Source organism: Narcine bancroftii, unplaced genomic scaffold (genome assembly GCF_036971445.1).
Source record: "Narcine bancroftii isolate sNarBan1 unplaced genomic scaffold, sNarBan1.hap1 Scaffold_860, whole genome shotgun sequence".
Taxonomy (NCBI): Eukaryota; Metazoa; Chordata; class Chondrichthyes; order Torpediniformes; family Narcinidae; genus Narcine; species Narcine bancroftii.
Window position 1 is genome coordinate 2,334 of NW_027212359.1, and position 27,617 is coordinate 29,950.

General features: G+C 44.9%; 1 protein-coding gene across 1 annotated transcript; it reads right to left on the minus strand.

Moving 5' to 3' along the window:
- Window positions 1-1,014: 1,014 nt before the first annotated feature.
- On the minus strand, window positions 1,015-27,319 carry LOC138751223 (coiled-coil domain-containing protein 9-like). Its single transcript, XM_069913263.1, has 7 exons — window positions 27,190-27,319; window positions 21,448-21,553; window positions 19,819-19,870; window positions 18,936-19,425; window positions 17,668-17,838; window positions 15,255-15,365; window positions 1,015-2,469 (listed from the first exon to the last, which is right to left on the minus strand). Exons 2-7 carry the CDS (start codon window positions 21,525-21,527, stop codon window positions 2,465-2,467), a joined length of 909 nt encoding a protein of 302 aa, XP_069769364.1. The 5' UTR covers window positions 21,528-21,553; window positions 27,190-27,319; the 3' UTR covers window positions 1,015-2,464.
- Between the last annotated feature and the right edge of the window lie 298 nt (window positions 27,320-27,617).

The window sequence follows — 27,617 nt, forward strand, 5'->3', positions numbered from 1 at the left end:
TTCAGAAAATGAAAACTGTAGGTTCTGTTCTCAGGCTTTTTAAATTTTATCTAAAGGAACCCCTCTTATTCTCCTCAACACGTCATAAATGTTAGATATTGAACTGTTTTAAAAAGGTTGCAAATTAAAATTGACCTCAATTAAATCCTTATCAAAGCTCAGGAAAATGGATGCAATTGAGATCTCAAAAAATCTCTAATCTGTAAATAACAAAAAAAATTAGTATTTGGCAATTTATATTTAACTGTCAGTTGTTCAAAAGAAGAGCAATAAATAATCTTTAAAACATTTAATGCCTGATCTGTACGATTCTTTAAAAGCTATCATTCATAACATATAACAATTACAGCACGGAAACAGGCCATTAGGCCCTTCTAGTCCGCACCGAACCAAACACTCCTCTCATAACATAACATAACAATTATCCCGCTACCTCATGAAAAAAATGGGACTAGGAAGAGAAAATCTCAATAAGCCAAAACGTTTTCTAAATTATATCCAGATCAACAAAAGTATGTTTAACCACTGGATTGTCAGTTACTTAATGATAAGGGGAAGTAAGGATCCGAGAAGAGAAATAATAGAAAGTTTTGTAACAGAATTAGATTCCAAAGCGACCCGTACTGGACAACCTTCGCGATTAATATATAAACGCAAGATGTTGTATGTTGACTGCCTAGTAATAGCACCTAAAGATTGGTAGGACTAAACCTCCATTCTTTTAAATTTTTTGAAGGTGGATTTTATTTAGGTGGGGGTGCTTGTTCTTCCATATCTAAGATATGGAATCAAAAACATAGGGCAGGAATAAAAACAGGGAAAGCCTGAAAAAGGTATATAAATTTAGGTAAGATACTCATTTCAATAGAGTTGATTTGACCAACCAATGGCGACCAGTTTGATAATGCCCTTTACGTGTATTTTATTAAACTGAGAAAATCTTCTTTAAATAGGTGTTTATAATTCTTAGTAATTGTTACACCCAAATAAATGAATTAATTTCTTACAACTCTAAAAGGAAGATTAGTATTTATTGGTGCCATATTATTCAAAGGAAGTAACTTTTACGTTAATTCAACTTATAACCTGAAAATTGACTAAAACACAAAGCACAGAAGGCAATGAGGTCTCAAGATTAGAAATAAAAAGCAATAAATCATCAACATTAAAGCAAAACTTTGTGGGCTGAGGCCCTTCCTTAAAATGGCAGTAATATTATTAGATTCTCGGAAAGTGATAGCTAAGGGTTCTTGAGCCAGGCCAAAAAGCATCTGGTTTCACGCTGGACTTTAAATGGTTTAGAAATCTGAAAATTAGTAAGAATGTATACAGAGTAATTTAATCCATTGAATAAAGTCAGCCTCAAAATTAAATTTTTCTAGTCTTAAATAAATAATTTCATTCTGCCCGGTCAACCTTCTCCGCATCCAGAGAGAGCACACATAAAATTGAGCCTGCATTTACCATCTCAGCTGGCAGCTTGTTCCACACTCCCACTACTCCCCCCAAGCTTTTCCCCTTTGACTCTTTAACACGTCCTCTGGTTTGTATCTCGCCTACCCTCTACATTTATTCTGTCTATCTCCCTCAGTTTTAAATATTGTACCTCTATCGAATCTCCCCTCATTCTTCTACGCTCCAGGGAATAAAGTCCTCACCTGTTTAACCTTTTCCTGTAACTCAGTTCCTCAAGTCCGGGCGACATCCTAGTCAATCTTCTCTGCCCTCTTTCTGTCTTATTGAGATCTTTCCGGTAGTTAGGTGACCAAAACTGCACAATAACAGTCCCTTCCGACCCCTGAATCCATGCCCCCGTATGATTTTGAAGAGTGGGAGGAAACCCACGCAAACACGGGGAGAACGTACAAACTCCTTAAAGGCAGGGCTGGATTTGAACCCGGTCGCTGGCGCTAAAATCGCGTTGTTGTTGTAACCCTGCCGCACCCCCAAACTAATCCCAACTGTCTTGGTACAAAGATTCCCAGTCCGTCTGTCACCAAGGCAACTACAGGCTTTCAAGATGCACTGCAGAAAAAGAAATGAGATTTAAATCTTCATCAGCAAGTCTATTGAATTGAAATGATACAATTTGGTCCAAAATGTTTATTACATGGAGAAATTCTGTAATTTCAACAAAAATAATATACAAATCTAACAGTTCCTGTTTCTTCACAGCCACACGCACACCCGCTCATGTGTAATTTGTTCCAATTTTTGCACTGGTGGGAGGACATAGCGCAATGAAAAATAGTGCACAAATCCTTTGGTGTTAATACAGTAGCCATTTCTGTTGATATTTTAAGAGTCTCCTTTCATACCCATTATTTTCTCACCAGATTTGCACAGCCTCTACTTAGACTAGTTTGGAAACCTCACATGATACATTTCAACGTCACCCCGTGCTGTCTCACACATGATTGAAGTAGACACCCTCATCCAAACATCGTCAGTCCAGGGGCCGTTCTCAACCTGTAAGCAACAAGGACACTGGTCAGGAAGAAAAGCCACCAACAAAAGTGTTTTCGGAGTTCAACTATTTATTGCAGAAGTAAATTTCAGTACCAACTTCAACCATCAACCTCATCTCTGATTTTACTAGTCACGACCCAATGTAAAACAAACCAGATAGAGCTCAGGAAAAATTACAATCTTGAAGGTTCTCATCCTTTTTCTTCCCACTTTAAGTGCTCCCTATGCCATTGGTGCTCTGTGATTAGTAAGGGATTGCTTAAGGTGGGATGCGAGTGGGAAGGTTGAGAATCACTGCTCGAGACCTAATTGTTACTGAAATATTTTGCTTGAGAAAAATGGTCTTTGGCCCATTTCCTTTGGAGTTCTGAAACCGTGCACATAACGATTCCATGAGGTACGATTAAAACAGAGGTTTCAAACCTTTTTCTTTCCACTCACATCCCACCTTAAGTAATCCTTTACTAATCCCAGAGCGCCGATGGCATAGGGAATACTTAAAGTGGGATGTGAGCGGAAAGAAAAGGATTGAGAACCACTGGTCTAGGGTTTTACCTCAAACTATCAATAGTGCACAGAACTGCCTTTGATCTACATTTCCTTTGCTGCTTTGAAGCCATATTTAACACAGAATTATAACCATATAACAATTTACAGTACGGAAACAGGCCATATCGGCCCTTCTAGTCCGCTCCGATTTACGTTAACTCCACTTGTTCCACCTACCCAGTCCTATGCCCATAACCCTCCAAACCCCTCACATCCATGTACTTACTCTTCTAATCTCCTCTTAAATGACAGATTGACCCTGCCCCAAGCACCTCTTCCAGAAGATCATTCCACTCAGCCCCCACTCTCTGAGTGAAGAACCTTTCTCTTATATTACTCCTAAAGTTTTGCCCCCTAACCCCTAACTTATGACCCCCTTGTTCCAATCTCCCCTACCCTCAGGGGAAAGAGCCTATTCACATCTACTCCCCTCATAATTTTAAATACCTCTATCAAATCTCCTCTCAACCTTCTACGCTCCAACGAATAAAGTCCCAGTCGACTCAATCTTTCTCCGTATTCAAAATACTGCAATCCAGGCAACATTTTTGTAAACCTTCTTTGCTTGCACGTGTTTAATTTCCCATATCTTTATACTGCTTCGCGTATAGATGCTTGAGTCAGTTAGAAATAACATAGATGCTGGCATCAATTACAATCCCAGCTTGTGCATCCTCTTTTTAATCCACAAGGTGAACAACCTTGCACTCGACACTAGCAAAACTAAGGAGCTGATTGTGGACTTCAGGAGGAGAGAAACCAGGAGAACACGAACCAGTCCTCATCGAGGGGGTCAGCAGTGGAAAGGAGTAAGAACCTCAAATTCCTGGGTGTCAACATCTTTGAAAATCTGTCCTGGGCCCTCCATGTCGATGCATTCACGAAGAAGGCTCACCAGTGGCTGCACCCCGTGAGGAGTTTGAGGAGATTTGGGATGTCACCGACGACTCTTGCAAATTTCTGCAGGTGTACCACGGTGAGCATTCCAACTGGCTGCGTCACTGTCTGGTCTGGTCTGCCAATGGACAAGACAGGAAAAGATGACAGAGAGTTGTGAATTCGGCCAGCGACATCATGGGATGTCCATTAAGGACAGCTGCAAGAAAGCGGCCTCTATATTCCCACCCCCACTCAGGCCATGCCCTCTTCACCCTGCTCCCATCTGGAAGGAAGTACAGGAGCCAGCAGGGCAGTGCCAAGCTGGTAATAGGCCCAGGCCAGATGGGAAATGTAGGCCCCATTTCAAACTACTCATTAAGTATTTTTGTAATCAGGGGTATATAACATGTACATGACGTATTTAAAAGTAACAGAACAAAATAAAAGAACAAGAATGATTTATAAAAAAGATAAAGGCAAACAATTTTATTTAAAATGTGTATGAGATAGAGTACAGTCTTGTAATCTTTTCTTCTTTGGCTTGGCTTCGTGGACGAAGATTTATGGAGGGGGTAAATGTCCACGTCTGCTGCAGGCTTGTTTGTGGCTGACAAGTCCGATGCGGGACAGGCAGACACGGTTGCAGCGGAAAATTGGTGGGTTGGGGTTGGGTGTTGGGTTTTTCCTCCTTTGTCTTTCGTCAGTGAGGTGGGCTCTGCGGCCTTCTTCAAAGGAGGTTGCTGCCCGCCGAACTGTGGAGGCGCCAAGATGCACAGTTGGAGGCGAGATCAGCCCACTGGCGGTGGTCAATGGGGCAGGCACCAAGAGCTTTCTTTAGGCAGTCCTTGTACCTCTTCTTCGGTGCACCTCTGTCATGGTGGCCAGTGGAGAGCTCGCCATAGAACACGATCTTGGGCAGGCGATGGTCCTCCATTCTGGAGACGTGACCCACCCAGCGCAGAGCTGGATGAGGTCCTCACCCGGGAAGAGACATATAAGGCAATCAAACAACTGAAAAGTGGCAAAGCAGCAGGTATGGATGGAATCTTGTAATAAGAAGCAGTAAATACAACAGCACGGTCACGTTTATTCCATATTCGGAATTTCATATCAGAAAGGGTCATCACTTTTCCACATTAAGAAATGCTTAATTACACCAGAAAAAAAAAATCAAGCAACTTGTTATTTGTCAAATTTGCTAATCCACTCAAACGTTCTTGCACCATGATGGAGTGAAAGTGTGACTTAATTTGTTTAAGAACACTGAAGCTCCTCTCATTAGAGGGCCACCGATGCAGGCAATGGCAAAAAAATGCCCATAACCCTCCAAACGCCTGCGCAACGCAATGAGGACATTTGAGAGAATGCTGCCCAATCTAAAGTTCAATATCTGACCATATACAGTAAATGTTAGATATCAAATGGATCAATCTAACTTTATTCATCAATTATATGAAACTCCACACAAGTTAAGTGGACTTAATCCAATTATTCAAATAAGGGTTTTTGATGTGTGAAAGACTTTTTTGCATTCAGCGTGGCCTTGTGAAAAAGTGGAAAGGTTTTGGAATGAACTGAGTTTATTATTAGGGCAAATTCTGAAGATAGATAAAGATAACAAAGGATCCAAGAATATTTTTATATTCATTTTTATAAAAACAATATAAACTTGAAATTGGACAAATACCCAGAAAATTTTTAAAGTCTTGCAATAGCAAAGAAATGTCTAGCGATAATCAGGGAGAGATGACTGAGACGTGTTATGAAGTAGAGTGTATAATGAGATGCCAAATTGTGTACCTTTGGAAAAAATTACGTATAGTTTAAGGAATCGAGTTGAAAATCTTTATACCATTTGGAAACCATATGTAGATTTTATGGATAATTTTCCATCCACCTCTTATCCACTCCTCTTAGTTAGTAATTTTTAATAATAATTAACGATTGTCGATGCTAATATTAATTGTATATTAAATGGTAGGTTTTTCTCTTCTTACTTTTGGGAGGGGGATGGGGAGAAAATAGATAAAAGTACATTTTTTGTATATGGATATTTGATTAATGTTTTATTCATTTTTTCCTGTAAAGATGCAAACAATTAAATAATTTTTTTAAAAAAAAATCTGACCATAAATTTTCTTCGGTCACACTGCAGCGAGTTTGAATTTTGCATCAAAAATTCTTTTCAGAAGAAGCCCTTCACTCTGAATGTCACTTGAAACACGACTTGGGTATCGCAGCTGAAGTGGATTAGCTTTTTGAAAACAGCTCATTCTCATCTAACTGGTTAAAGCGTCACACACAAAAAAAAGGAAAGCCCACAAATGTCCCTGACTGCAGAAAAGCGATGTGAAAGGCCATCGATAACAGAGGCAATTATGTTGAAGAGCATGTTCACCCTGAAGTCATTTTCAGCTTCCTTTTGAATTGGGTACCTTCTGCGAGTAGCAGAACTATCTGGAACACCTATTTTGATTGACGCATGCCATCCTTCCTCAAGTACATCTTTCCATTTCTCTTTTAGTTTCAGGATATCTGCCTGTTATCTCTTTCCACATCTACTGTGGCATCACGAGATTCTATTATCAAGTTGATCTCCTGTGTCATTGCGAGAATTTTAATCCAAATGACTGACCTCAGTACACATTGAAAAGAACCCAAGTATTTTTTTGATACCCTGAAGATCAGACTCGCACTCAGCTCTGCCATTGCATTTCTAACGCCATCCAAATGTCAATTCTTGCTGACCACCTTGTCTTTAACCATTTTATGCAGTGGGACAGGAAGGTGTTCTTTCAGCATCTCCCACCACTGGGGACTTGAACTGAAACATAGAAACATAGGTGCAGGAGGAGGCCATTTGGCCCTTCAAGCCTATACCACCATTCAATATGATCATGGCTTATCAGTACCCGGTTCCTCCCCAAACCCCCTGATCCCCTTAGCCATAATGGCCAAATCTAACCTACTCTTAAATATTGACAAGGAACCAGCCTCAACTACTTCCTGTGGCAAAGAATTCCACAGATCCACCACCCTCTGAGAGAAAGATATTGAACATTTTCTGTACGATTCCAAAGAAGGTTATAACTTCACTGCAGGCACCAACACAATCCGAGTTTCAGAGTGTGATGTGCACAAATGGAGAAAATGCAGTTCTTATTCTTCTCCTTTAAGATTGCCTGGGCACCACTGTCCTCTCTTGCCATATCAGAGCCATTGTCAAATGCTTGACTCACACAGTCTTCAAAGGTCAGATTGAGAATTACCAAGATTTCCTCTGCATTCCTTCACTTCGGAAAATTCATGAAATGCAAGAGAGCGTTCTTCAATTGAAGAACTGGTATCTTCCCTCCTCACCAATCTGATGATAGCTGTTCTTTGGGAGAACCGTCAACAGCAATCGCAATGAACTCACTTTGTATTTTGTTTGGATAGGTCATTCCGCACACGTTCGGCTAATACCGAATCGCATTTGCTCAGAAGCTCAACAATAGCCAAAAATAAAATCCATGATGGCCGTCGCCAATTTTTTCAGGACAACCACGGAAGGCGAGCCCCCCCCTCTCGGCCAAAAGTAGGACGCCATCAAGAATGCGATGAAAAATTTTCTTCCATTCATCGCTTTCAGCCTTGAGCTGGCGAACAACGTAATTGTCAGTTGAAGTTGAGGCACCGCTCATTGCTGCCTTACTGGCTTCATTCCACGCAACATAGTTTTCCTCATGCAAGTTAGAATTTTCATGACTTGGAATGGGATCCTTTCATTTTCTCCACCCTTTCTCAATACTCCATCCTGGATGACTGGTTAACACACTCACACCCCCACTTGGTAAACAAAAAACAAGGGGCACAATACAGTGATTCACTCGACTCCAACACAGTCAGTCTCGTCTACATTTCTCTCCATTTGTCAGTGCTACTGTAAAAAGGCAAGTTGGAAATGAGTGATTATCTTTGGGTGCATCAGTTGGTACTTTAAAAGTCCTGAACTTTCAGAAATGATTCAGGGCCAGTGATATTCCTCTTATCAATAAATCCAATGTCGGTTAGTGATGTGGAGGCTTTTCCAGCCGCGGACCCTTCTTCATTATTATCAGCATCGGCTTCAGATGGCAATTGTGGTTCCACTGTTTGCTCCATCAGTTGCTTTGGGAGTATTGCCTTCTGTATCTGGAGCTGAGTCCTGGTTCCAACAGCCTGCTTATCCAGATCAGCGTGGACATTCTCTGAGTCACATTGATGCTGAGGTCTAGCTAGGAAGTCAGTCGATGATTTGGACTTTTTGACAGTTTCTTCTTGCAATTTGGCACTTTGTTGAAGGGTGGGAAAAGATGTATTTTTATCTGTGTGTGTGTGTGGCCACCACAAGATTTGGAACACAAGTTGGTTTCAGTTATCTTCATTTATTTATCTATTTTATCTGCATTAATTTTTTATGAAACTTCTTTAAATTATTAATATTTAACGGCTCCCCCTCGACTCTTTTTGCAGGATCAATATTCTTTACCAACGCAAAGGGTCCTCTACCAGGGGGAGTCCTTCATGACTTGGCTTAATGTATGAAGATCCAGGAAAGATCGTAGACGTCGGGGATGCCCTTCGAGCTTGCTCAATGGATTTTCTAGGTGGAGTGCAGTGGCCACTCCTCCCATCAGTGGTTTATCTGCCACAGCCTGGCACGCCGGGAAGGCGACTGCCAGGTCCTCGGGTCGTAGGTGTTACAAAGGTGCCCCCCCCCCCACCCCAGCCATTGAGAATGGCTATTCTAACCCAATGATAGGACAGACTCAAGGAGCTGAATTATGGGTCTCCAAAATGGTCGATGGGAGAATCCAGGGGGGTTGATAAATGCCAGGTTTCCTCCCACCCTTCAAAAGGTGGGGAGGGGGTTGTGGGTTAATTGAGAGGCACAGACTCGTGGGCTGGAAGGTCCTGTTACTGTGCTGTCTGTCTGAAATCTAAAGAATTTAAAATGAACCCATCTCATCCAAGACAACCATGTTGGCATTCCAGGCTAGTGCTATTTGCTTGAGTCTGCATTATTATAGACCAGTGGTTTTTATAACCATATAACAATTTACAGTACGGAAACAGGCCATATCGGCCCTTCTAGTCTGCACTGATTTATGTTAACTCCACTTGTTCCACCTACCCAGTCCTATGCCCATAACCCTCCAAACCCCTCACATCCATGTACTTACTCTTCTAATCTCCTCTTCTCAACCTTTTTCTTACCAGTCACATACTGCTTTAAGTAATCCCTATGCAATAGATGCTCTGTGATTAGTAAGGGATTGCTTAAGATGGTATGTGGGAGGAAAGAAAAAATTTGAAAACCACGGTTTTAATTGTCCCTCATGGACTCGTTATGTGCACGGTTTCACAACTCCAAAGGAAATGGACCAATGACAATTTTTCTCAAGCAAAATATTTCAGAAACAACTGGATTCTCAACCTTCCCTTCCCACTCACATCCCTTACTAATCACAGAGCACCGATGGCATCGAGATTATGTGAGTAGAAAGAAAAAGATCGATGACTACTGTTCTAAACCCTTCCTATCCATACCTCTGTCTTTACATCAGGGTAATTTATAATTACCAGACAACTTAATAACTAGCTGGGTTTTTATGGAAGGGAAACTCTTGCAGTCCCAGAGAAATATGCAGACCATACAAAGATTATAGGAATTGAACCTGGGTCTCTGAAGTAACACTTGGATCCTTTAGCCACTGATTTGTCCACTGCTCACTTAATGGAGAAAGACCACACAAGATGGGAAAGGGTACCATATAATGAGACCAAATTTGAAGAATTGTGCACAGTTTTGGTCACCTAACTACAGGAAAGATACAAGATGTAAAAAGTTCAGAGTAGATTTACTAGGATGTTGCCGGGACTTTGGGAATGGAGTTACAGGGAAAGGTTAAACAGGTTAGGACTTTATTCCCATAGAAGAATGAGGGGAGATTTGATAGAGGTATTTAAAATTATGAGGGGATAGACAGAGTAAAGGCAAGAAGGCTTTTTCTACTAAGGTGGAAAGAAAAAGTTTGAAAACCACGGTTTTAATCGTGGGATATAAACCAGAGGACATGGGTTAAGGGTGAAAAGGGAAAGGTTTAGGGGGAACTTCAGACAGAGAGTGTCCTGGGAGTGTGGATTGAGCTGCCAACTGAAGTTGAATGTGGGCTCAAAGAATTTGGACAGGTACATGGATGGGAGGGATATGAAGGGCTCTGGACTGGGTGCACATCCATGGGACTAGGCAAAATAATCGTTTGGCACAGACTAGAAGGACTCGTTTTCTGTGCTGGTATTGTTCTATGAAAGTACAGAGGATTGGTCTTCTGTAAGAAACTGGAGATGCTTTGGCACAAGCAGTATTTTTTATTTTAAAAAATTCATGTTCATTTGTTCAGAAAATGCCAAGACACCTGTTCAAGTGGAACAGAGACCAGAAACAGTCTAGACAGCAGTGATATAAATAGATGAGCTTTTGTAACAATGCGATGAAAAGATGCTTATTCCTTGGGACTTCACAGTTCAGCATTAATACAGCACACAGATTATAGAAACACTTGGATAGAAAAGGTACTTTTAATAAATCAAGGGCTTGAAGCCTGCCTTCACTTTGGTCCAAGGCAATCAATGATTCTCTTAAAAAAAAAAGCTGCCACACAGATCCTTTTGGACGTACAAATATCAGTACTTATAAATCTAGCAACTGGAATGTTTGACAAGGTTCCTTAACAGTCACACATTATTTATAAAGTTCATGAACCTCTAACATTTTATTCAAATGTGCAAAACAGAGATTACTCAGAGCAGATGGTCCTCTCTCTCCCAATATTGTAACGTATTCTCCGATTAAAAGTTTATCAAAAACATTCCAAACTCATACAGGGATGGTGGTAAGATTTTGACAAACTTCTGTGCGTACAAACATGTATTCGTCTTAATTTACAACCAGGAGACGGTGGTTAGCAGCAACATCATTTAGTTTGACCGTATATACTCCTCAAGGTTGTTCACACAAGCACTAAAAAGATGCTGAGAAGGAAACTCTACACTACTGTGACATCCAGCCAAGAGAACTAGAAGCTGCGGCTGCCGGCAGATCCCATTGGCGAACCCTGTGCTATGAAGCCTACACCAGCTCTGAAGACAGGTGATGCCAAAACCGTGAATGGCGTCGCAGAGCAGCAGCCGCAGTTATTACAACAATGGACTTCCAGTGCCACCATTGTGCTAGAGTCCGCGCTTCCAGACTGGGACTGCAGAGTCACCTTTGTGTCCACAATGTGTTGTCTTCCAACTGAAGGACTATCAATATAATATATACTCCTGTAATCATTGAATATTTTTCCTCGGGCCAAAAAAAAGGAGGGGTCGATTTTTACGTGGGTGAAACTTCTGACCGCAGTAAGTACTTGCGTTGTTCAAGGCGTCGGGAGCTCGGATGGCTGGGACTGGGTGGCAAGTCCATAGTCGAGAGCTCGGATGGGCGGGCGGCCAGGGTGAATGTCCGCTGTCAGGACGTCAGGAGCTCCGATGGGGGGGGCAGGGGCCAGAGTGAAGGTCCGCTGTCAGGATCTCCGATGGGCAGATGGCCAGGGCGTCAGGAGCTCCGGTAGGCGGGCAGCCAGGGTGAGGATCTGCTATTGGAGTGTCAGGAGCTCAGGTGGGTGGGCAGTCAGGCCCAAAAGTAGGGGGGAGGGTCAACGTTTACATGGGTCATACAAAACACCCGATGTTTGGGCCCAAATAAGGGGTGGTTGACTATTACACGGTATTGAAGATTATACGAGCATAAACGGTAATTTGTAAGCAATGATTTCCATTTTGCAAGTGGGGAACAGGAAGCAGATTCAATAACAACTTGACATTGAGAAGTGGAGAGATGCTTGTACAACAGGAAATTACAGGGCTGGGAAGTGGAATTAAGTGGCGTAATGGTTCTAATAACCTTCTGTGCTGGAATATTTTACTAAGTTATTATAAAACCAGTCTCCTCTCACTACCAGTTCTCACCAGGGTCCAGGTCCCAGATCTTGATGGGAGAGTTCTCTAGGAATCTGGGGACAACAGTGAATGACGATCGAAAATAAGAAGGTCTCTAATTTGCATCCAGTGGAGGGGGAGAATTTGCAGGGCGGTCAATTCTGAGGGTGGGGGGAAAGAGGGAAGAGGGAGAGAATGAAAAGTGAGGTGGTGTGGCTATTGACAAGCCCAGGTTGAGACTCTGAAGATGGATGCACCAGCTCATGAGGAAAACAGAGCATGCGGGGAAAACCCAAGCCATCTCAGGGAGAACATGCAAACTTTCCACTGGATATCAGGGGATACCTGGATCACTGAGGCAGCAGTGTTAACCCCTATGCACATAAATTGTTAAGCCATGTATATAAAAAATCCCCTGGGCCAGCAGAGGAATTCTTCCATAGAACAATGACAGGAGAGAAGCAGGCCATCTCAGCCCCTCTATTCTTCTGCCTCGTCCCACTGACCTGCACCCAGTCCATAGTCATCCATACCTCTCCCATCCACATACCTGTCCAAATTCTTCTTAAATGTTAAAAGTGAATCCGCATTCATCACTTCAGCTGAAAGCTTGTTCCACACTCCTACCGTCTCTGTGTGAAGAAGTTTCCCATAATGTTTCCCCTAAACCCTTAACCCATGTCCTCTAGTCTGCATCACACCCACCCACAGTGGAAAAAGCCTAACTACATTTACTCTATCCCCCTCATAATTTTAAATATCAAATCTCCCCTCATTCTTTACGCTCCAGGGAATAAAGCCCTAACCTGTTTAACCTTTCCCTGTAACTCAGTTCCTGAAGTCCGGGCGACATCCTAGCAAATCTTCTCTGCCCTCTTCCATCTTATTGAGATCTTTCCTGTAGTCGGGTGACCAAAACTGCACACAATACTTCAAATTTGGCCCAATCAATGTCTTATACAACTTCAACGTAACATTCCAACTCCTGTACTCAATACTTTGATTTATGAAGGCCAATATGCCAAAAGTTCTCTTTAACCGACATTAAAAAAAAATGACTATATCTCACTTGGTTTTCTGGTTCCCTTGTTTACAAAAGTGTTGCACTTCACACTAAAAAAAAAAATTGGTTGTGGAGGGCTTTGGGAAAGTTCTGTAAAGGATGGAGAAGTGGCTCCAGGAACACAAGTTTAGTCTTTGTCATGGGAGAGGAAAAGAATGCACTGAGGGTAGGGGTACCCCAGGGTGGAATGTTAGAAAGCAGAAAGACTTTGTGGAAATAGAACATGAACATCCAAATTGCACTGGTGGAAAATCCTCAATCTCCGCACCATCGTCACAAAAATACTTAAAAGAAAACTCACAGCACAATACCGGCCCTTTGGCCTACAATGTTATGTCAAACATGCCCCTACCGTAGAAATTACTCGGCTTTCCCATAGCCCTGTTTTTCCATGCACCTATCCAAATGTCCCTTACCTATCCGCCTCTACCATCATTGCCGGCAGCTCATCCCACACAGCCACCACGTAAAAAACTTACCCTGATATCTCTTCTGTACCTACTCCCCAGCACCTTAAACCCATGTCCTCTTGTGGCAACCATTTCAGCCTTGGGGGAAAAAGCCTCTTGACTATTTACACGGTCAATGCCTCTCATTATCTCTCTCAGGTCACCTCTCATCCTCCGCCGCTCCAAGGAGAAAAGGCTGAGTTCACTCAACACAGAGCAGGGAACTTCCTAGCCATTCTAAACAAATAGGAGAAGTTAAATGGCAAAGATCAGTCAGGAGAGAAGGCAGAAATGTACAGCAGCCTATTATTCCAAGCCCGAAGACCGAGCCAAATGTGGACAGATCCGATTCACTCGCTCTCCAGCCAGTGAGCGTGCTTTCTACCTAATCCGTCACAGGCATGAGAGAGTGGCAGCGCAAATAATGTTTCCTCAGCTGGTAGGAACCAGGATAAAGGGTGGTTTCTATGGGTTCACACAAGAGAAGGTTCCTCCCCATCACGAGCCTTAACAATTCTCTGCCTCCAAAGGCAGTTATCCAGAGTGCACCAGGACGTATGCTATCAGGTGAGAATATGGATAGGATATGGGCTTGAAACACAGAGAGATCTCTTCCTATTAAGCAGTTAAACATGAAAATCTGCAGACACCGTAGTTGAAGTCAAAAATTACAATACTGGAGAAACTCAGCAGGTCAAGCAGTTCCTTTGAGACTGGGCACAGATTGGGAGGTCACTTCGCTGAGTACCAGTGACAGAGACCTCCCAGTAGCCAACTATTTCAGTTCTGTGTCGCTCTCCCACACGCACAAGCCTGTCCATGGCCTCGCGCACAATCTTACCAAGACCACCCGCAAACTGGAGGAACAACACCTGATTTTCTGCCTGGGCACCCTCCAGCCGGATGGCATTAACATCGACTTTTCCGGTTTCTGCTAACCTACTCTTCCCTCCACCTCCCCTTTCCAGTTCTCCCTCCCTCCCTTTTCCCAGCCATTCCCCCTCCCCTTGATCACCGCTGTCCCCTCCCTCCCTTCTCCACCTATCGCCTCCTGCCTTTGCGGCCATAGCTCACCCCCTTACCCTTTGGGACGGACACCTGCCCACATTTTGTCCGTACCTTGATGAAGGGCTCAAGCCTGAAACGTTGGTGATGTATTTTTACCTTTTCTACATAAAAGACACTGCTTGGCCTGTTGAGTTTTATGCTTTTACATTTCCTATTAAAGCTGTTGACTCCTGACACAGATCCCAGCTTGATGTTGCACAGAATTTCATACAGTAGTCTCTCACACACAAGATGCAGAAAGGCAAGGCAAGGGAACATAGCACCATGCTTCCAGTTTGTGTGCTTTTTGCTGACCATTTAACCAACTAATGGCCATCCACACATCACTAATGGTAAAAATGTACATCTACTTTTCAAAATAAATCCGACATCTGGTGCCCAGATGATATAATCAAAATGTCGAGACGATGCACAGAACCTGGTGAGAAATCATGCCTTCTGTCAGCGGTGTGCTCCCAACTGTCCAATTAGATAGAGAGAATAGCTAGAAACCTCACAGCCAATGCTTTCTCGAGAGACGGAAAGGTTGTAGAAAGAGCCAAGAGCAGTTGAAAATAGCAGTCGCAGAGTTTATCGCCAATGGAGTCTTTCATTCAGGGACCAAAATCGCCAGCCTTGCATCAAGCAGCTGTTAGTGTCCGCTTTTTTGTGGGGCCCTGCAGGAGGTTTGGTGTTAGACACGCTGGTTCGATGGGTTAAGCAAGGGATTTTGGAGTTAGTCAGACAACAGGCTCAAGGGAGAGCTTAAGCCAGAGAGAGGGAAGTCTTACAGAAGCAAACAGTCTCAAAGCTGGTGATTCGAACTGCACCTGAGATGCGCTCACTTTCTTCCATACAGTCCCTGCTCTGTGATGTCCCGCTAGGGGCTTCCAAGATTTCACCTTTAGAGAGGAGGAAAAAAAAATCAAACAATGGCCATTATGAAAGAAACACCATTTAAAGTGATCAACGACATAGAAATGATTGTACATCTCAAAATAGCAATATGCAATTTATACAAACTCATCATAAGGCGCAAACTGCCTTTCACGGCACAGTTAGTGCCACGCTGTTACAGCACCAGTGAACGGGGTTCGAATGCGGCGCCTGTCTGTCAGGAGCTTGTACGTTCTCCCCGTGTCTGCGTAGGTTTTCCCCGGGGGCTCTGGTTTCCTCCCACCCTTCAAATCATTCTTGGGGTTGTAGGTTAATTGGGTGGCAAGGGCTTGTGGGTCAAAAAGGGCCTGTTAATGTGCTGTGTGTCTAAATTTAAATTAAAAAAATATATATAAAACCCAGATGGCTTCTTGAGAATACAAAAAGCCAAAGAGTGAATGGGCAGAGGAGTGCAAGAACATAGAAAACTTAAAGCACAATCCAGGCCCTTCGGCCCACAATGCTGTGCTGATCAAGTCCCTTCCTTAGAAATTATTAGCCCTCCTTTTTTTCATGTCCCTATCCAAAAGTCTCTTAAAGTACCCCAACGTATCTGCCTCCACCACCGTTGCCGGCAGCCCATTCCACACACCCACCACTCTCTGTATAAAAAAACTTACCCTGACATCTCTGTACCTACTCCCCAGCACCTTAAACCCGTCTCCTCTTGTGGCAACCGATTCAGCCCTGGGGAAAAGCCTCCAACTATCCACATGATCAATGCCTCTCGTCATCTTGTCCACCTCTCTCAGGTCACCTCTCATCCCCCGCCGCTCCAAGGAGAAAAGGCCAATTTCACTCAACCTGTTTTCATAAGGCCTGCTCCCTAATCCAGGCATCATCCTTGTAAATCTCTTCTACACCCTTTCTATGGCTTCCACATCCTTCCGGTATTGAGGCATAGTTCTCCAAGTGGGGTCTGACCAGGGTCCTTTAGAGCTGCAGCTCTAAATTCAATTCCACGGTTAACGACGGCCAATACACCATGCACCTTCTTAACCACAGTCACCCTGCACAGCTGCTTTGAGTGTCTAATGAACTCGGACTCCAAGATCTCCATGACCCTCCACACAGCCAAGAGCCTTACCATTAACAATATATTCTGCCATCATATTTGACCGACCAAAATGAACCATTTCTCACTTATCTGGGTTGAACTCCATCTGCCCTTTCTCAGCCTATCAATGTCCCGCTGCAAATTCTGACAGCTCTCCACACTATCCAGAACACCCTCCCCCCCCCACGTTTGTGTCACTTTATGGGGAGAGAATTCTCAAGCACGCTTACGGATACTAGGGCATGCGATCAGAGAGGGACAATTTCAAGGAATTCCTGAAAGGAGGAGACAATGGTGGAGAAATCTGGGGTGGGGATGCCAGAGATGAAAGTTTGCTGTCAGAGCGGCACTGGCTGTGAACAAGCAGCCAGAAACTCAGGGAGTTTGTAGGACCTGGGGTGAGACCAGAGAAGGATTTGAAAATAAAAGCGGCAAGTTTAAAACGGAGAAGTTGCCAGTGTTGATCAGTGAAGCAAGAAACTTCACAAAAAGGTTTTAATAAATCATTAGGAATAAAATATATAAAAAGGACCAAGAAAATAGTAAGTTTCTAAATAAATCACATTTCAATATTGGCTGGAGGTGGAAGGTTAGTCTATCGAAAACATTAAATGGGAAATGAATGATTATTTGAGGTAGGTAATCAGGGAAAGGGCCCAGAATGGATGAGGTACAAGGCTCTTTGAGAACCAGAACCTTGAAAGACTCAGATGCAAATTTGGTATCTGACAGAGGGGGAGATCACATTTTAGTAACGTCAAACCATGGCCAAAACAAACCAGTTCTACCACAATTAATTCACTGACTCCACATACGACTTGGAGTTTCTCGGCCCGCGTCGGTAAGTGGGACAGGTTACGTTGTCAAATGTACACTCGGATCCAATTCCAGTTTATTTTAATTATTTTAGTTTACTAGCTCATTAAAAATGTTCATAAATCAAGCTAGTGTAAATTCTGAAAATGAATGAAAATTAAGCCCCTTCTTGTGACAGCTCTCTTCAGGCAGAATGTGTTGGTTTAGAGGTGGTTTTGAACTGGAAGCATAGGCTGGAGGGAGGCAAGACGGCTGATCACAGGGGAATGTTACTATGGTAATGTGAACGTCAAGGAGCTTTGATGAATCAAGTTGAAACTGCCTGACTGGGCTGGGAATCCTGCATTTCAGTGTGATTTCAGGACCGTGTGATATCTCGGTGTGCCTGCACCAACCTGCTTCTCCCTGCATTTCTGTCCTTGACCCTTCTTGCTCCACCACCTGTTCAGCTTCTATGGTGGCCACGTCATCAGAAGCTGGAACACCATCCGGATCAACCGTGGCCCTGGGCTCCTGCCCAGTCTGTGACTTGCAGTTGGTGGGGGTGCCCTCAGACCCCAAAGCCACTGGAAATAAAAGCACAGTCAGTTAACTTGAGCCGCTTCTGACACCCTGAGCACTGGCGGACATCAGGGCCGTGCGCTCAGCCCGCTCCTGGTCGCGCCGCCGACCCACGACTGCATTGCCAGAGCAGCTCTGATGGCGTCATCAAGTTTGCAGATGACATGACAGTCGTTGGCCTCATCAACAACAGTGAAGAGGTGGAAAATCTTGTGATATGGTATGAGAATCACAACCGGAGTGACCCAACGTGAACAAGACAAAGAAGGTCATTGTGGACTTCAGGAGGACCAGGAATAACCACCCTCCACTACACAATAACTCGGTAGAATAGAGAGCACCAAGTTCCTCAGAATCCACCTATTGTGGACACGCAACATCTCCTCACTTGTCAGGAAGGCACTTCCTGAGAAGACTGAAGCGGGCACCATTGCATGTCTGTATGTGCATCACATCTGGTTGCACGTTTGCAGGTTTTAAACAAATGACTGGAGAACGCTCTTTCGTCAGAATGTACTTGTGCAACCGGATGTTAAATAAACTTGAACTTGCTCGACTACTGGAACTTCTGGGAAAACAGAAGTGGAGTTTGGTAGAAGTTGGGGGGGGGGGGTTGAAGACCATGATGAGGGAGCAGATGTCACCTTTGCCACTTGCTATTGGGATTCATCTCCCTCCCTCAGTTTAGGGAGGGGGGTGTGAGATTCAGAGAGTGAGTAAAGACCATCCACAATCTTAAAAAGGTGGGGGATGTGAGGAAAGGTATTTTAAACAGGTGACGGAGGTGTCTTTAGATACATCTTCAGGGCACTAAGGTTAATGTAGCGGCTAGCACGACGCTGTCTGTGAGGTTTCCTCCAGGGGCTCCGGTTTCCTACCACCCTTCAAAATGTACCAGGGGCTGTAGGTCAATTGAGTGGCACGGATTCATGTTATTGCGCTGCCTAAATTTAAATAAAACTGCATGTTGTTGACCCAATACTGCCCAAACCTTGGGAAGCTGGTCATCTTCCTTTGAGGAAAGTTTAAAAATTTTTTAAAAAAGAGATAAAGTGAAAGAAGTTCTACTACGTGCGACGTCGAGTTTTTCTGCTCTGCTTACCGTTCGCCGGGCATTCCTCCTGGGAAAGTCTGGCTGATTGCAGGGGGTTCTGAACCACACTGGTTCTGGGTGATGTTATTTCCATCTCCTCTGCCCAGTCTTTGACGGGATGATATCCGTCGAGAGAGAATGGACTCAGGGGCTTGGCCTCGGTTTCTGCCGGCTCCCCGGCTGCCTCCTTTGGAGCGATGTGTAGTGTCTCCAGGCCTTTCCGAACTCTCTGCTCTTTGGCTCCGCCCTCAGGCCCTTGGTCAGTGCTCTGCATGTCAGCTGGCTCCTTTGTCCCAATCTCCTCTTTCTTCTTTCCCTCATTTGGCACCACCACCACTTCCTCCTCATCTGACACTTCCTCTCCCACGATTTCCTCTTCACTGTCACTGGCATCTTCCCACTCATCGTCATCAAAATCATCCTCAGGGGACTTGTCCTCATCCACCCTGCTCTCGATGACCTCTGGATCTCGGACAAGTTGTGCTTCCAGCTCCTTTTCCTGCGAAGGTCAAATAAAGGAAATTATTAAGTGGGCGGGGCTTGGCCGATGGACAACCTGCAAGTGGTCATCTGTTGCTGGGCTGTGTTTAACTAGTTTCATGGGGACCTATGCTCGAAGCATTACTTGGCCCGGTATAGGATGTGCATTAAATGCCTAAATGGGCTCACATTTTGAGTCAACTACCATCCTTAGCCAGAAGAAAGTGGAATTTAAGTTGAGTCCTGGACTTAAGAAAAACAGAATACTGCCTTCAAGTCAAAAGATTGGGTAAAGTGAGCGACCCTATAATCGGAGCCCCAGCTCCGATCCTCTCTTTACAAGCCGAAGTGGCCACTTTCCTACCCCAAATGTCCAGTCTTCAGCGCATCACTCAACAAAAGATTCACTTACTTGCTCCTTCTCTCGTTCGGCTTCAGGTGTCTCCCAGCGATTGTCGTGCATACTGAGGAAAAACAGAGCAGATTTCACCACTGAAGGGTCTTGTTACGAGCCCAGAGGACCCCAAAACCCAGCAGCAGTAGATATTCACCACGACAAATGGTTACTTAAAAAGTTGCTTCAAATTATCTTTAAACATGAAAATAGAATCAAACTTTAACTTATCACTAACTTACTTAACCCCCTTCTAATTCTAAACACACGTGTGTGTAAATTCAGAAAAGTTCTTGGGTTCACAGTCCAATCTCACTTCTCATTCCTCCAAGTTCACTGGATACAGGCAATTCTTAGACTGTGCACAGAATTTAACATTTATAAAGTTCACCAGGCTTTGGTGCTTGAAAGGTAAATGGTTACCGCTCAGGAAAGTTCTTGTTGGTTTTCAGAGAGAGATTTGTTGTTCCAGGACATCCACAACTGATGTACTTCCATCAGCCACTCCAGTGACTTGCTGACGAAACTTGCCCCCTCAGGGTTCTCCAGATGATAACCTCTTTCTTTCAGGTCACCACAGAGTGACTTTTTGTTTCTCTTATTCCAAGTGAAACATTAAACAGCCAGTCCTCTCTTCTTGAACCACAAGAGCTTTGACTAGGCCGTCGTCCAAACAAGTTGTGTGCAAGCTTGCCAGTCCCAGCTACTTCTGCTGGTTGTAACACTGTCAAGTGATCTGTCTATCTCTCTCTCTCTCTCTGAGAGAAAACCTGTTTGACTCTCTCTGCTTGCAAAACCACATGACCCGCTTACAACAGCAAGCTCTCCTTCCAGACAGCAGCAGCTCCAGCATACTCTTTCATCTGTTGCCTTTGGTAAACAACAATCCATTAGTGAAGTCTCCTGAGCACTCTTCAAAGCTTTTGCAAAAGCTATTGAGGCCCCAATATATATATAGCATTAGCAGAGCTCCAATATTTTAAATAAGATCCATTTTAAAGTGTTTGTATTTGACCTACTCTAACAAACCTTTCCAAATTTATCTCCCAAAAACATATCTATATACTCTGTCACAGTAATGTGGGCCAGGACACAGTGAACAATGCAGGGCACAGATACAAAGGTAGTGGATTCATCATTCAGTGAAAAGCCATCTTCCTCCTCCCAAAATCCTTATTCTTTTAAATTTATTTTTTTAAATTTAGACATACAGCACGGTAACTGTCCCTTTCAGTCCACGGGCCCATGCTATTACACCCAATGGACCTACAACCCCTAGTATCTTTTTGAACAGTGGGAGGAAACCGACACAGACAGGGAGAACGTACAAGCACCTGATTCGAATCCCGCCCCCCGGTCATTGGTGCTGTAATAGTTTTGCGCTGACTGCTACACTAACCGTGCCACCCCTCTACGCGATCCAAGCCACCCCTTCCTTCCCCCAGCTCCTCCGCTTCAAGACGTGTACAAACCAACAAATCAGAGGATAGAGAGGATGAAGATGGGCTGAATGGCCATCAGTATTTGCATTTTGCTACACTTCCAGAGTAAGGAGGAGAATCATCGGTTCAAACAGTGGTGGAAAGGTCCACTCTCCTGGCCTTCGGTGTTGAGAACAGTTGGCCAAGGGTGATAGACAATGCCTACCTGTAGTTGCTCTCTCTGTATTTGACTCTCCCTCTCTTGGCATCCTTACTTTTGGATTGAAAGATGAAGTCAGAAATCATCGGTGGCTTCGGCGGTCTTTGATCATCTGGAAAAAATTAACCAGGTTACCCATCCGCAGCCCCTGGACATTCACCCAACCCCAGAGAACTCAGCTTAACGTAGCGCGGGGCTGCAATAATACAACGCAGGCCTGCAGTGCTGTAGTACCTTACAAAATACAAGTCTGCCGTCGGCTGCACGGCTAACAAAGCCACTGTGTCACAGCGCCAGAGACCCGGGTTCCATTCTGTTCACAAGCTCTGCGAGCTTGTGGGGTTCCTCCAGGAGCCCTGGTTCCTTCCTCCTCCCAAAGGTGTGATTGATTCATCGACCACTGAGTTACCCCGAGTGTGTTAGTGAGGAACAGAATCTCGGGGAAGAATATTATGAGAAAATTATGAGAAAATTATATTAAAAAAAAAAAGAGATAAATGCGGGAATAGTGTAAATGGGTGGATCTTCGTCGGTACAGGCTTAGTGGGCTGAATAGTCTATTTCCCGGCTGTATCTACGACTCCACAGCCTCAGGACATCCCGGAGTGTTTTACAGCCTAAATCGAGCAAGCGGCGAATGCAGGAAAGGCAACAGTTAATTTGGACACAGGAAGCTCACATAAACCCTAATTGTGTGGTGGAGAGCGAGGAAGGCTTTCAAAGCCTGCAGAGAGATCTGGACCAGCTTGAAAAACGGGCTGAAGATGAAATTTAACACACAAATGCAAAGTGTCGCACCTTGGAAGGGCAAACCAAGGTAGGGCATGCATGGTGGGGGACTGGGAAGTGTGGCAGAACAGAGGGATCTGGGAGTGAAACACAAAAGTTCTGCAGATGCTGAGATTGTAGTAAAAACAGACAGAAATGCTGGAGGAACTTGGCTGGTCTCATGGTGTCCATAGGAGGTAAAAGATTTATCGACATTAGAGACCTGAGCCTTCCCTCAAAGTACAAGCAAAAAGGAGACAGGCATCTTGATTGAAGATTAAGGGGCAAGAATGGGAGGGGGGAGGAGTCCAGACAAACAGCCAGAAGGTGTTAATTGGATATGATAAATACAAATACCTAATTCCCTGAACTAGACAATAGGTGCAGGAGGTGGTCATTAAGCCCTTCGAGCCAGTACCGCCATCCACTGTCATCACGGCTGATCGTCCACAATCAGTACCCCGTTCCTGCCTTCTCCCCATATGCCTCGACTCCGCTACCTTGCTACATTTGAGAGCTCTATCTAACTCGTTGAAATTGCCGTCATCGGGTTGTAAAAAGAGCGATTTTAGTGCATTGCCCTTCATAAATCAAAGTATTGGATAGAAATATTATGTAAATTTGGTGAGGCCAAATTTGGAATATTGTGTGCGGTTTTAGCCACCTAACTACAGGAAAGATATCAGTAAGAATGCAGAAAAAATTTACTAGGATGTTGCCAAGACTTGAGGAACTGAGCTGCAGGGAACGGTTAAAACAGGTGAGGACTTTATTCCCTGGAGTGTAGAACAATGATAGAGGTATTTAAAATTATGATGGGTAGAGATGCAAGCAGGCTTTTTCCACTGAGGGTAGGTGAGAAAAAACTAGAGGACATTGTCAGCCCAATAGCCTGAAATTGTATGGTCTTGGAAGCTAAGGCTAAAGCTCAGGCTTGGTCAGTGCTTGGAGGGGAGACCACCTTGTGAGGGGAGCTGGACAACATGGCAACTCTCTGTCCACATTACAGTAGACAAAAGTTAAAGAACTTCATGCACATTACATTCTAAAAAATGTCGTATTATGTGATAATAATGGAACCTTTACCTTTAAGGGAAAAGGGGGAAAAGTTTAAAGTTCAAGCAGAGAGCGGTGAAAAGAAAAAGTGTATATCATGGCTATTGTGATTTATGGTGTGGAAAAAAAAAAAAAGCAGAGAGCGGTGAGAGCGTGGAATGAGCTGCCGGTAAATAAAGCCTCAATTTTTACATTTAAGACAAATTTGGACAGGTAGATCGATGGGAGGGGTATGAAGGGATTCAGTCCAAGTGCAGGTCAGTGGGAAAAGGAAGAAAAATAGTTTGGCACAGACTAGAAGGTCCTGCTTCTATGCTGTAATGTTCTACAGTTCGGAACAACAAGGTGGTTTTAGTAATGGAAGAAGAGTGTGAGGATTGAGAGAGATTTCCCTGCTCCATGACATCCAGCAGGCTGAGTGGACTGGGAGTTGACGGCACACGACCTTCACTTCTAACTTAGGAGCCTGTGCTTAAATCCAGCTGGCAGGACCTGACACAAGACCCTGGCTCAGGCAGTGGTGAATACACTGACCTCAAGCTGGCAGACAAACCTATAATGAAGGAGGTGCCAGAGTTCACACCCTCAAACCAAACGTGCAGAAGAGTGACTCAGCAAACCTGTATGCCTGGCAATCAAATATGATTTCTTAAAGTTCTTCTGACCTGTAGACAGAGAGGGGTGGGGGGGGGGGGGGGAAAGAGGGGGGAGAGAGAGGGGGTGAGAGAGAGGGGGGAGAGAGAGGGGGGAGAGAGAGGGGGGAGAGAGAGGGGGGAGAGAGAGGGGGGAGAGCGAGGGGAGAGAGAGGGGGAGAGAGGGGGGAAGAGAGAGGGGGGGAAGAGAGAGGGGGGAAGAGAGAGGGGGGAAGAGAGAGAGGGGGAAGAGAGGGGGGAAGGAGAGGGGGGAAGAGAGAGGGGGGAAGAGAGAGGGGGGGAGAGGGGGAAGAGAGAGGGGGGAAGAGAGGAGGGGGGAAGAGAGAGGGGGGAAGAGAGAGGGGGGAAGAGAGAGGGGGGAAGAGAGAGGGGGGAAGAGAGAGGGGGAAGAGAGAGGGGGGAGAGAGAGGGGGAAGAGAGAGGGGGGAAGAGAGAGGGGGGAAGAGAGAGGGGGAAGAGAGAGGGGGGAAGAGAGAGGGGGGAAGAGAGAGGGGGGAAGAGAGAGGGGGAAGAGAGAGGGGGGAAAGAGAGAGGGGGGAAGAGAGAGGGGGGAAGAGAGAGGGGGAAGAGAGAGGGGGAAGAGAGAGGGGGAAGAAGAGAGGGGGGAAGAAGAGGGGGTAAGAGAGAGGGGGGAAGAGAGAGGGGGGAAAGAGAGAGGGGGAAGAGAGAGGGGGAAGAGAGAGGGGGGAAGAGAGAGGGGGGAAGAGAGAGAGGGGGAAAGAGAGAGGGGGGAAGAGAGAAGGGGGGAAGAGAGAGGGGGGAAGAGAGAGGGGGGAAGAGAGAGGGGGAAGAGAGAGGGGGAAGAGAGAGGGGGGAAGAGAGAGGGGGAAGAGAGTGGGGGGAAGAAGAGAGGGGGGAAGAGAGAGGGGGGAAGAGAGAGGGGGAAGAGAGAGGGGGGAAGAGAGAGGGGGGAAGAGAGAGGGGGGAAGAGAGGGGGGAAGAGAGAGGGGGGAAGAGAGAGGGGGAAGAGAGAGGGGGAAGAGAGGGGGAGAGAGAGGGGGGGAAGAGAGAGGGGGGAAGAGAGAGGGGGAAGAGAGAGGGGGGAAGGAGGGGGGAAGAGAGAGGGGGGAAGAGAGAGGGAGGAGAGAGAGAGAGAGGGCAGGAGTGAAGCAACATCTCATGTGAATCTGCAGGGTTGTCTACTGCATCCAGTCCTCCCGTTGTGGTCTCCTCTAAATTGGGATAGGTGTAGACTGGGAGATTGCTTCACTGAGCGCCTCGGCTCGGTTGCCGCAAAAGCACAATAGCTTGAATTCGCCTTAGATTGTCTGATCTCGGGAGTTCAGCAGGCTCAGGCCTGGTCAGGACTTGGGAGGGAGACCGCCGGGGAACACCAGGTGCTGTAGGTTTCTGTGAGTGGGTGCTGGACAAAGTGGCGATACTCTGTCTGCCTTACAGTTAAAAGTTGAAGAATTTCATGTGTTACATTCTAAAATGTACAGGTACACAATTCTTTATCTGGAACCCTTGTGGATCTACCCATTTCAATTCCCGCCCAATGCCCCACTGATATGACTGTCTGTGGTCTCAAGCACTGCCAGACTGTGACCACCCGCAATTGGAGGAACAACACCTCATCTTCCAACTGGGCCCCCTCCAACTGGATGGCATTAACATCGACCGCCTCCTCCCCTTTTCCCTCTGTGTCCTTTCACAGAACCAAAATCAATTTTCCACTCTTCTCAAATCCAATTAACACCTTCTGTTGGTCTCCTCCCCCTCCCATTCTTCAGTCTTTATTCTGACGCCTTCCTGTTCTTTGCTTATACCTTGAAGAAGGGCTCAGGCCCGAAACGTTGTACCTCCTGTGGGCGCTGCGAGACCTCCAGCATTTCAGTGTGTTTTTATTACAAGCCAGGACTGCCTGGTTGGAAAACAGCTTTTTACCCAGAGGCGCCAAGAGTGTTGAACTGACTAGAAACCTGTAAATTATTTTCATATATATTTGTTTTGGATCACTGTGTACATAGAACATTCATGTGTAGGGTGTACTGTGTGTGCGCGCTCGAAGGACCGGAGATATGCTGCTTCATCGGATTGTATATGTACGATCTGATGACAACAACCTTGAACTTACAAGTAGACTGAAACAACAATGTTTTATCAAACCATACCTGCTGAAAATTCATCTAATTATCACACTGCTTTACCATCCAAGACAAATGTGACAATTCAATGCAACTGCGAGACAATCCTACAACCAATGTTCAGAGCAAGTCCCACATCCCTGGGACGTTCCTTGTAAACCGCGCCCACTTCGAGGCCTTTGACAACTCTGTTCGATAGGGTAGTGAAGAAGTCCTTTATAAATCAAAGCATAGAATATAGGAGCTGGAAGGTGATGTTGAGACTGTTCAAGGCATTGGTGAGGCCAAGGTTGGAATATTGTGTGCAGTTCTGGTCAAAAAATTATAGGAAGGATATCAATAAGGTAGAGAGGGTGCAGAGATTTACTAAAATGTTGCCTGGATTGTAGTTCAGGTACACAATCTTTTACCTGGAACTCTTGGGGGATGGTGTGTTCCGAATTTTGGATTTTTCTGGATTTGTGAACAAAAGCCAGCTGCTCCAGATTTAAGCCCACCCGAATTGTACTGCCGTATCCACCCCCCTTCCAGTCGTGCTGGCATCTCTCTCCCCCTCGCCCACCCGAGTTACGCTGCCGCTTCTCTCTCCTCCCCCCGCCCAACCTAGTTGCACTGCCATCTCTCTCTCTCTCCCTCTCCGCTGTACTATCACCAGGGAAAAAAATGCCGGATTTTGAAGCTTTACGGATTTTAGATGTCCGGATAAAGGATTGTGTACCTGTATCTAGAATACATTGAGTAGACTGGGTCTTTATTCATTGGAGCGTAGAAGGTTGAGGGGGGATTTGATAGAGGTATATAAAATTATGAGGGGGATTGATAGAGTAGATGTGAATAGGCTCTTCACCTTGAGGGTAGGTGAGATTGGAATGAGGGGTCATAAATTAAAGGGTTAAAACATAAGATGAAGCTTCTTACCTCAGAGAGTGGTGGCTGAGTGGAATGACCTTCCGGAAGAGGTGGTTGCAGCAGGGTCAATTTTGTCACTTAAGAGAAGGTTGGATGAGTGCGTGGATGTGAGGGTTGTGGAGAGGGAGTGGGTAGGTGGGATTCGTGGAGTTCACTTAAATTACTGTGGACTAGAGGGGCCGAGATGGCCTGTTTCCACACTGTAATTGTTATATGGTTGTCTGGTTAACTGCGATCTTCAGTAGAAATTGTGGCCCTCTCCTCTTAACACCTACCTCTAAAGCTGTCGTCTTCAGTCGGATGGGAACGCTCTTTGAACCTTGAAGGATAAAAAGGAAAATATATATAGTAAAACCCCTGATACCTGGAATTCAAACAACTGGCAAAATAATCCAGGAAAATAAATACAAATAAAAATGAAAATAAATAAGAATAAAACAATAGCTCAAAATAAGCAAGTTTAAAATGGTAAAAGTAAATGTTTTCTGAAGTAATACATAAACCTTTGGTGAAGATGGAAGCATATATTCAACCAGCGGAGAGCCTTGCTCGTAGCAGCTGTTTGAATAAAGTTGTGTTTGAATAAAATGGGATTGCCCAGGATGAAGAGCTGGTTGATGCTGTTGGGATGACTCTCTTAAAGTGACTCCATCTCCCTGTTTAGTAAGAGTCGGCCCTGATCAGAGGTTTTATCTATAAACTT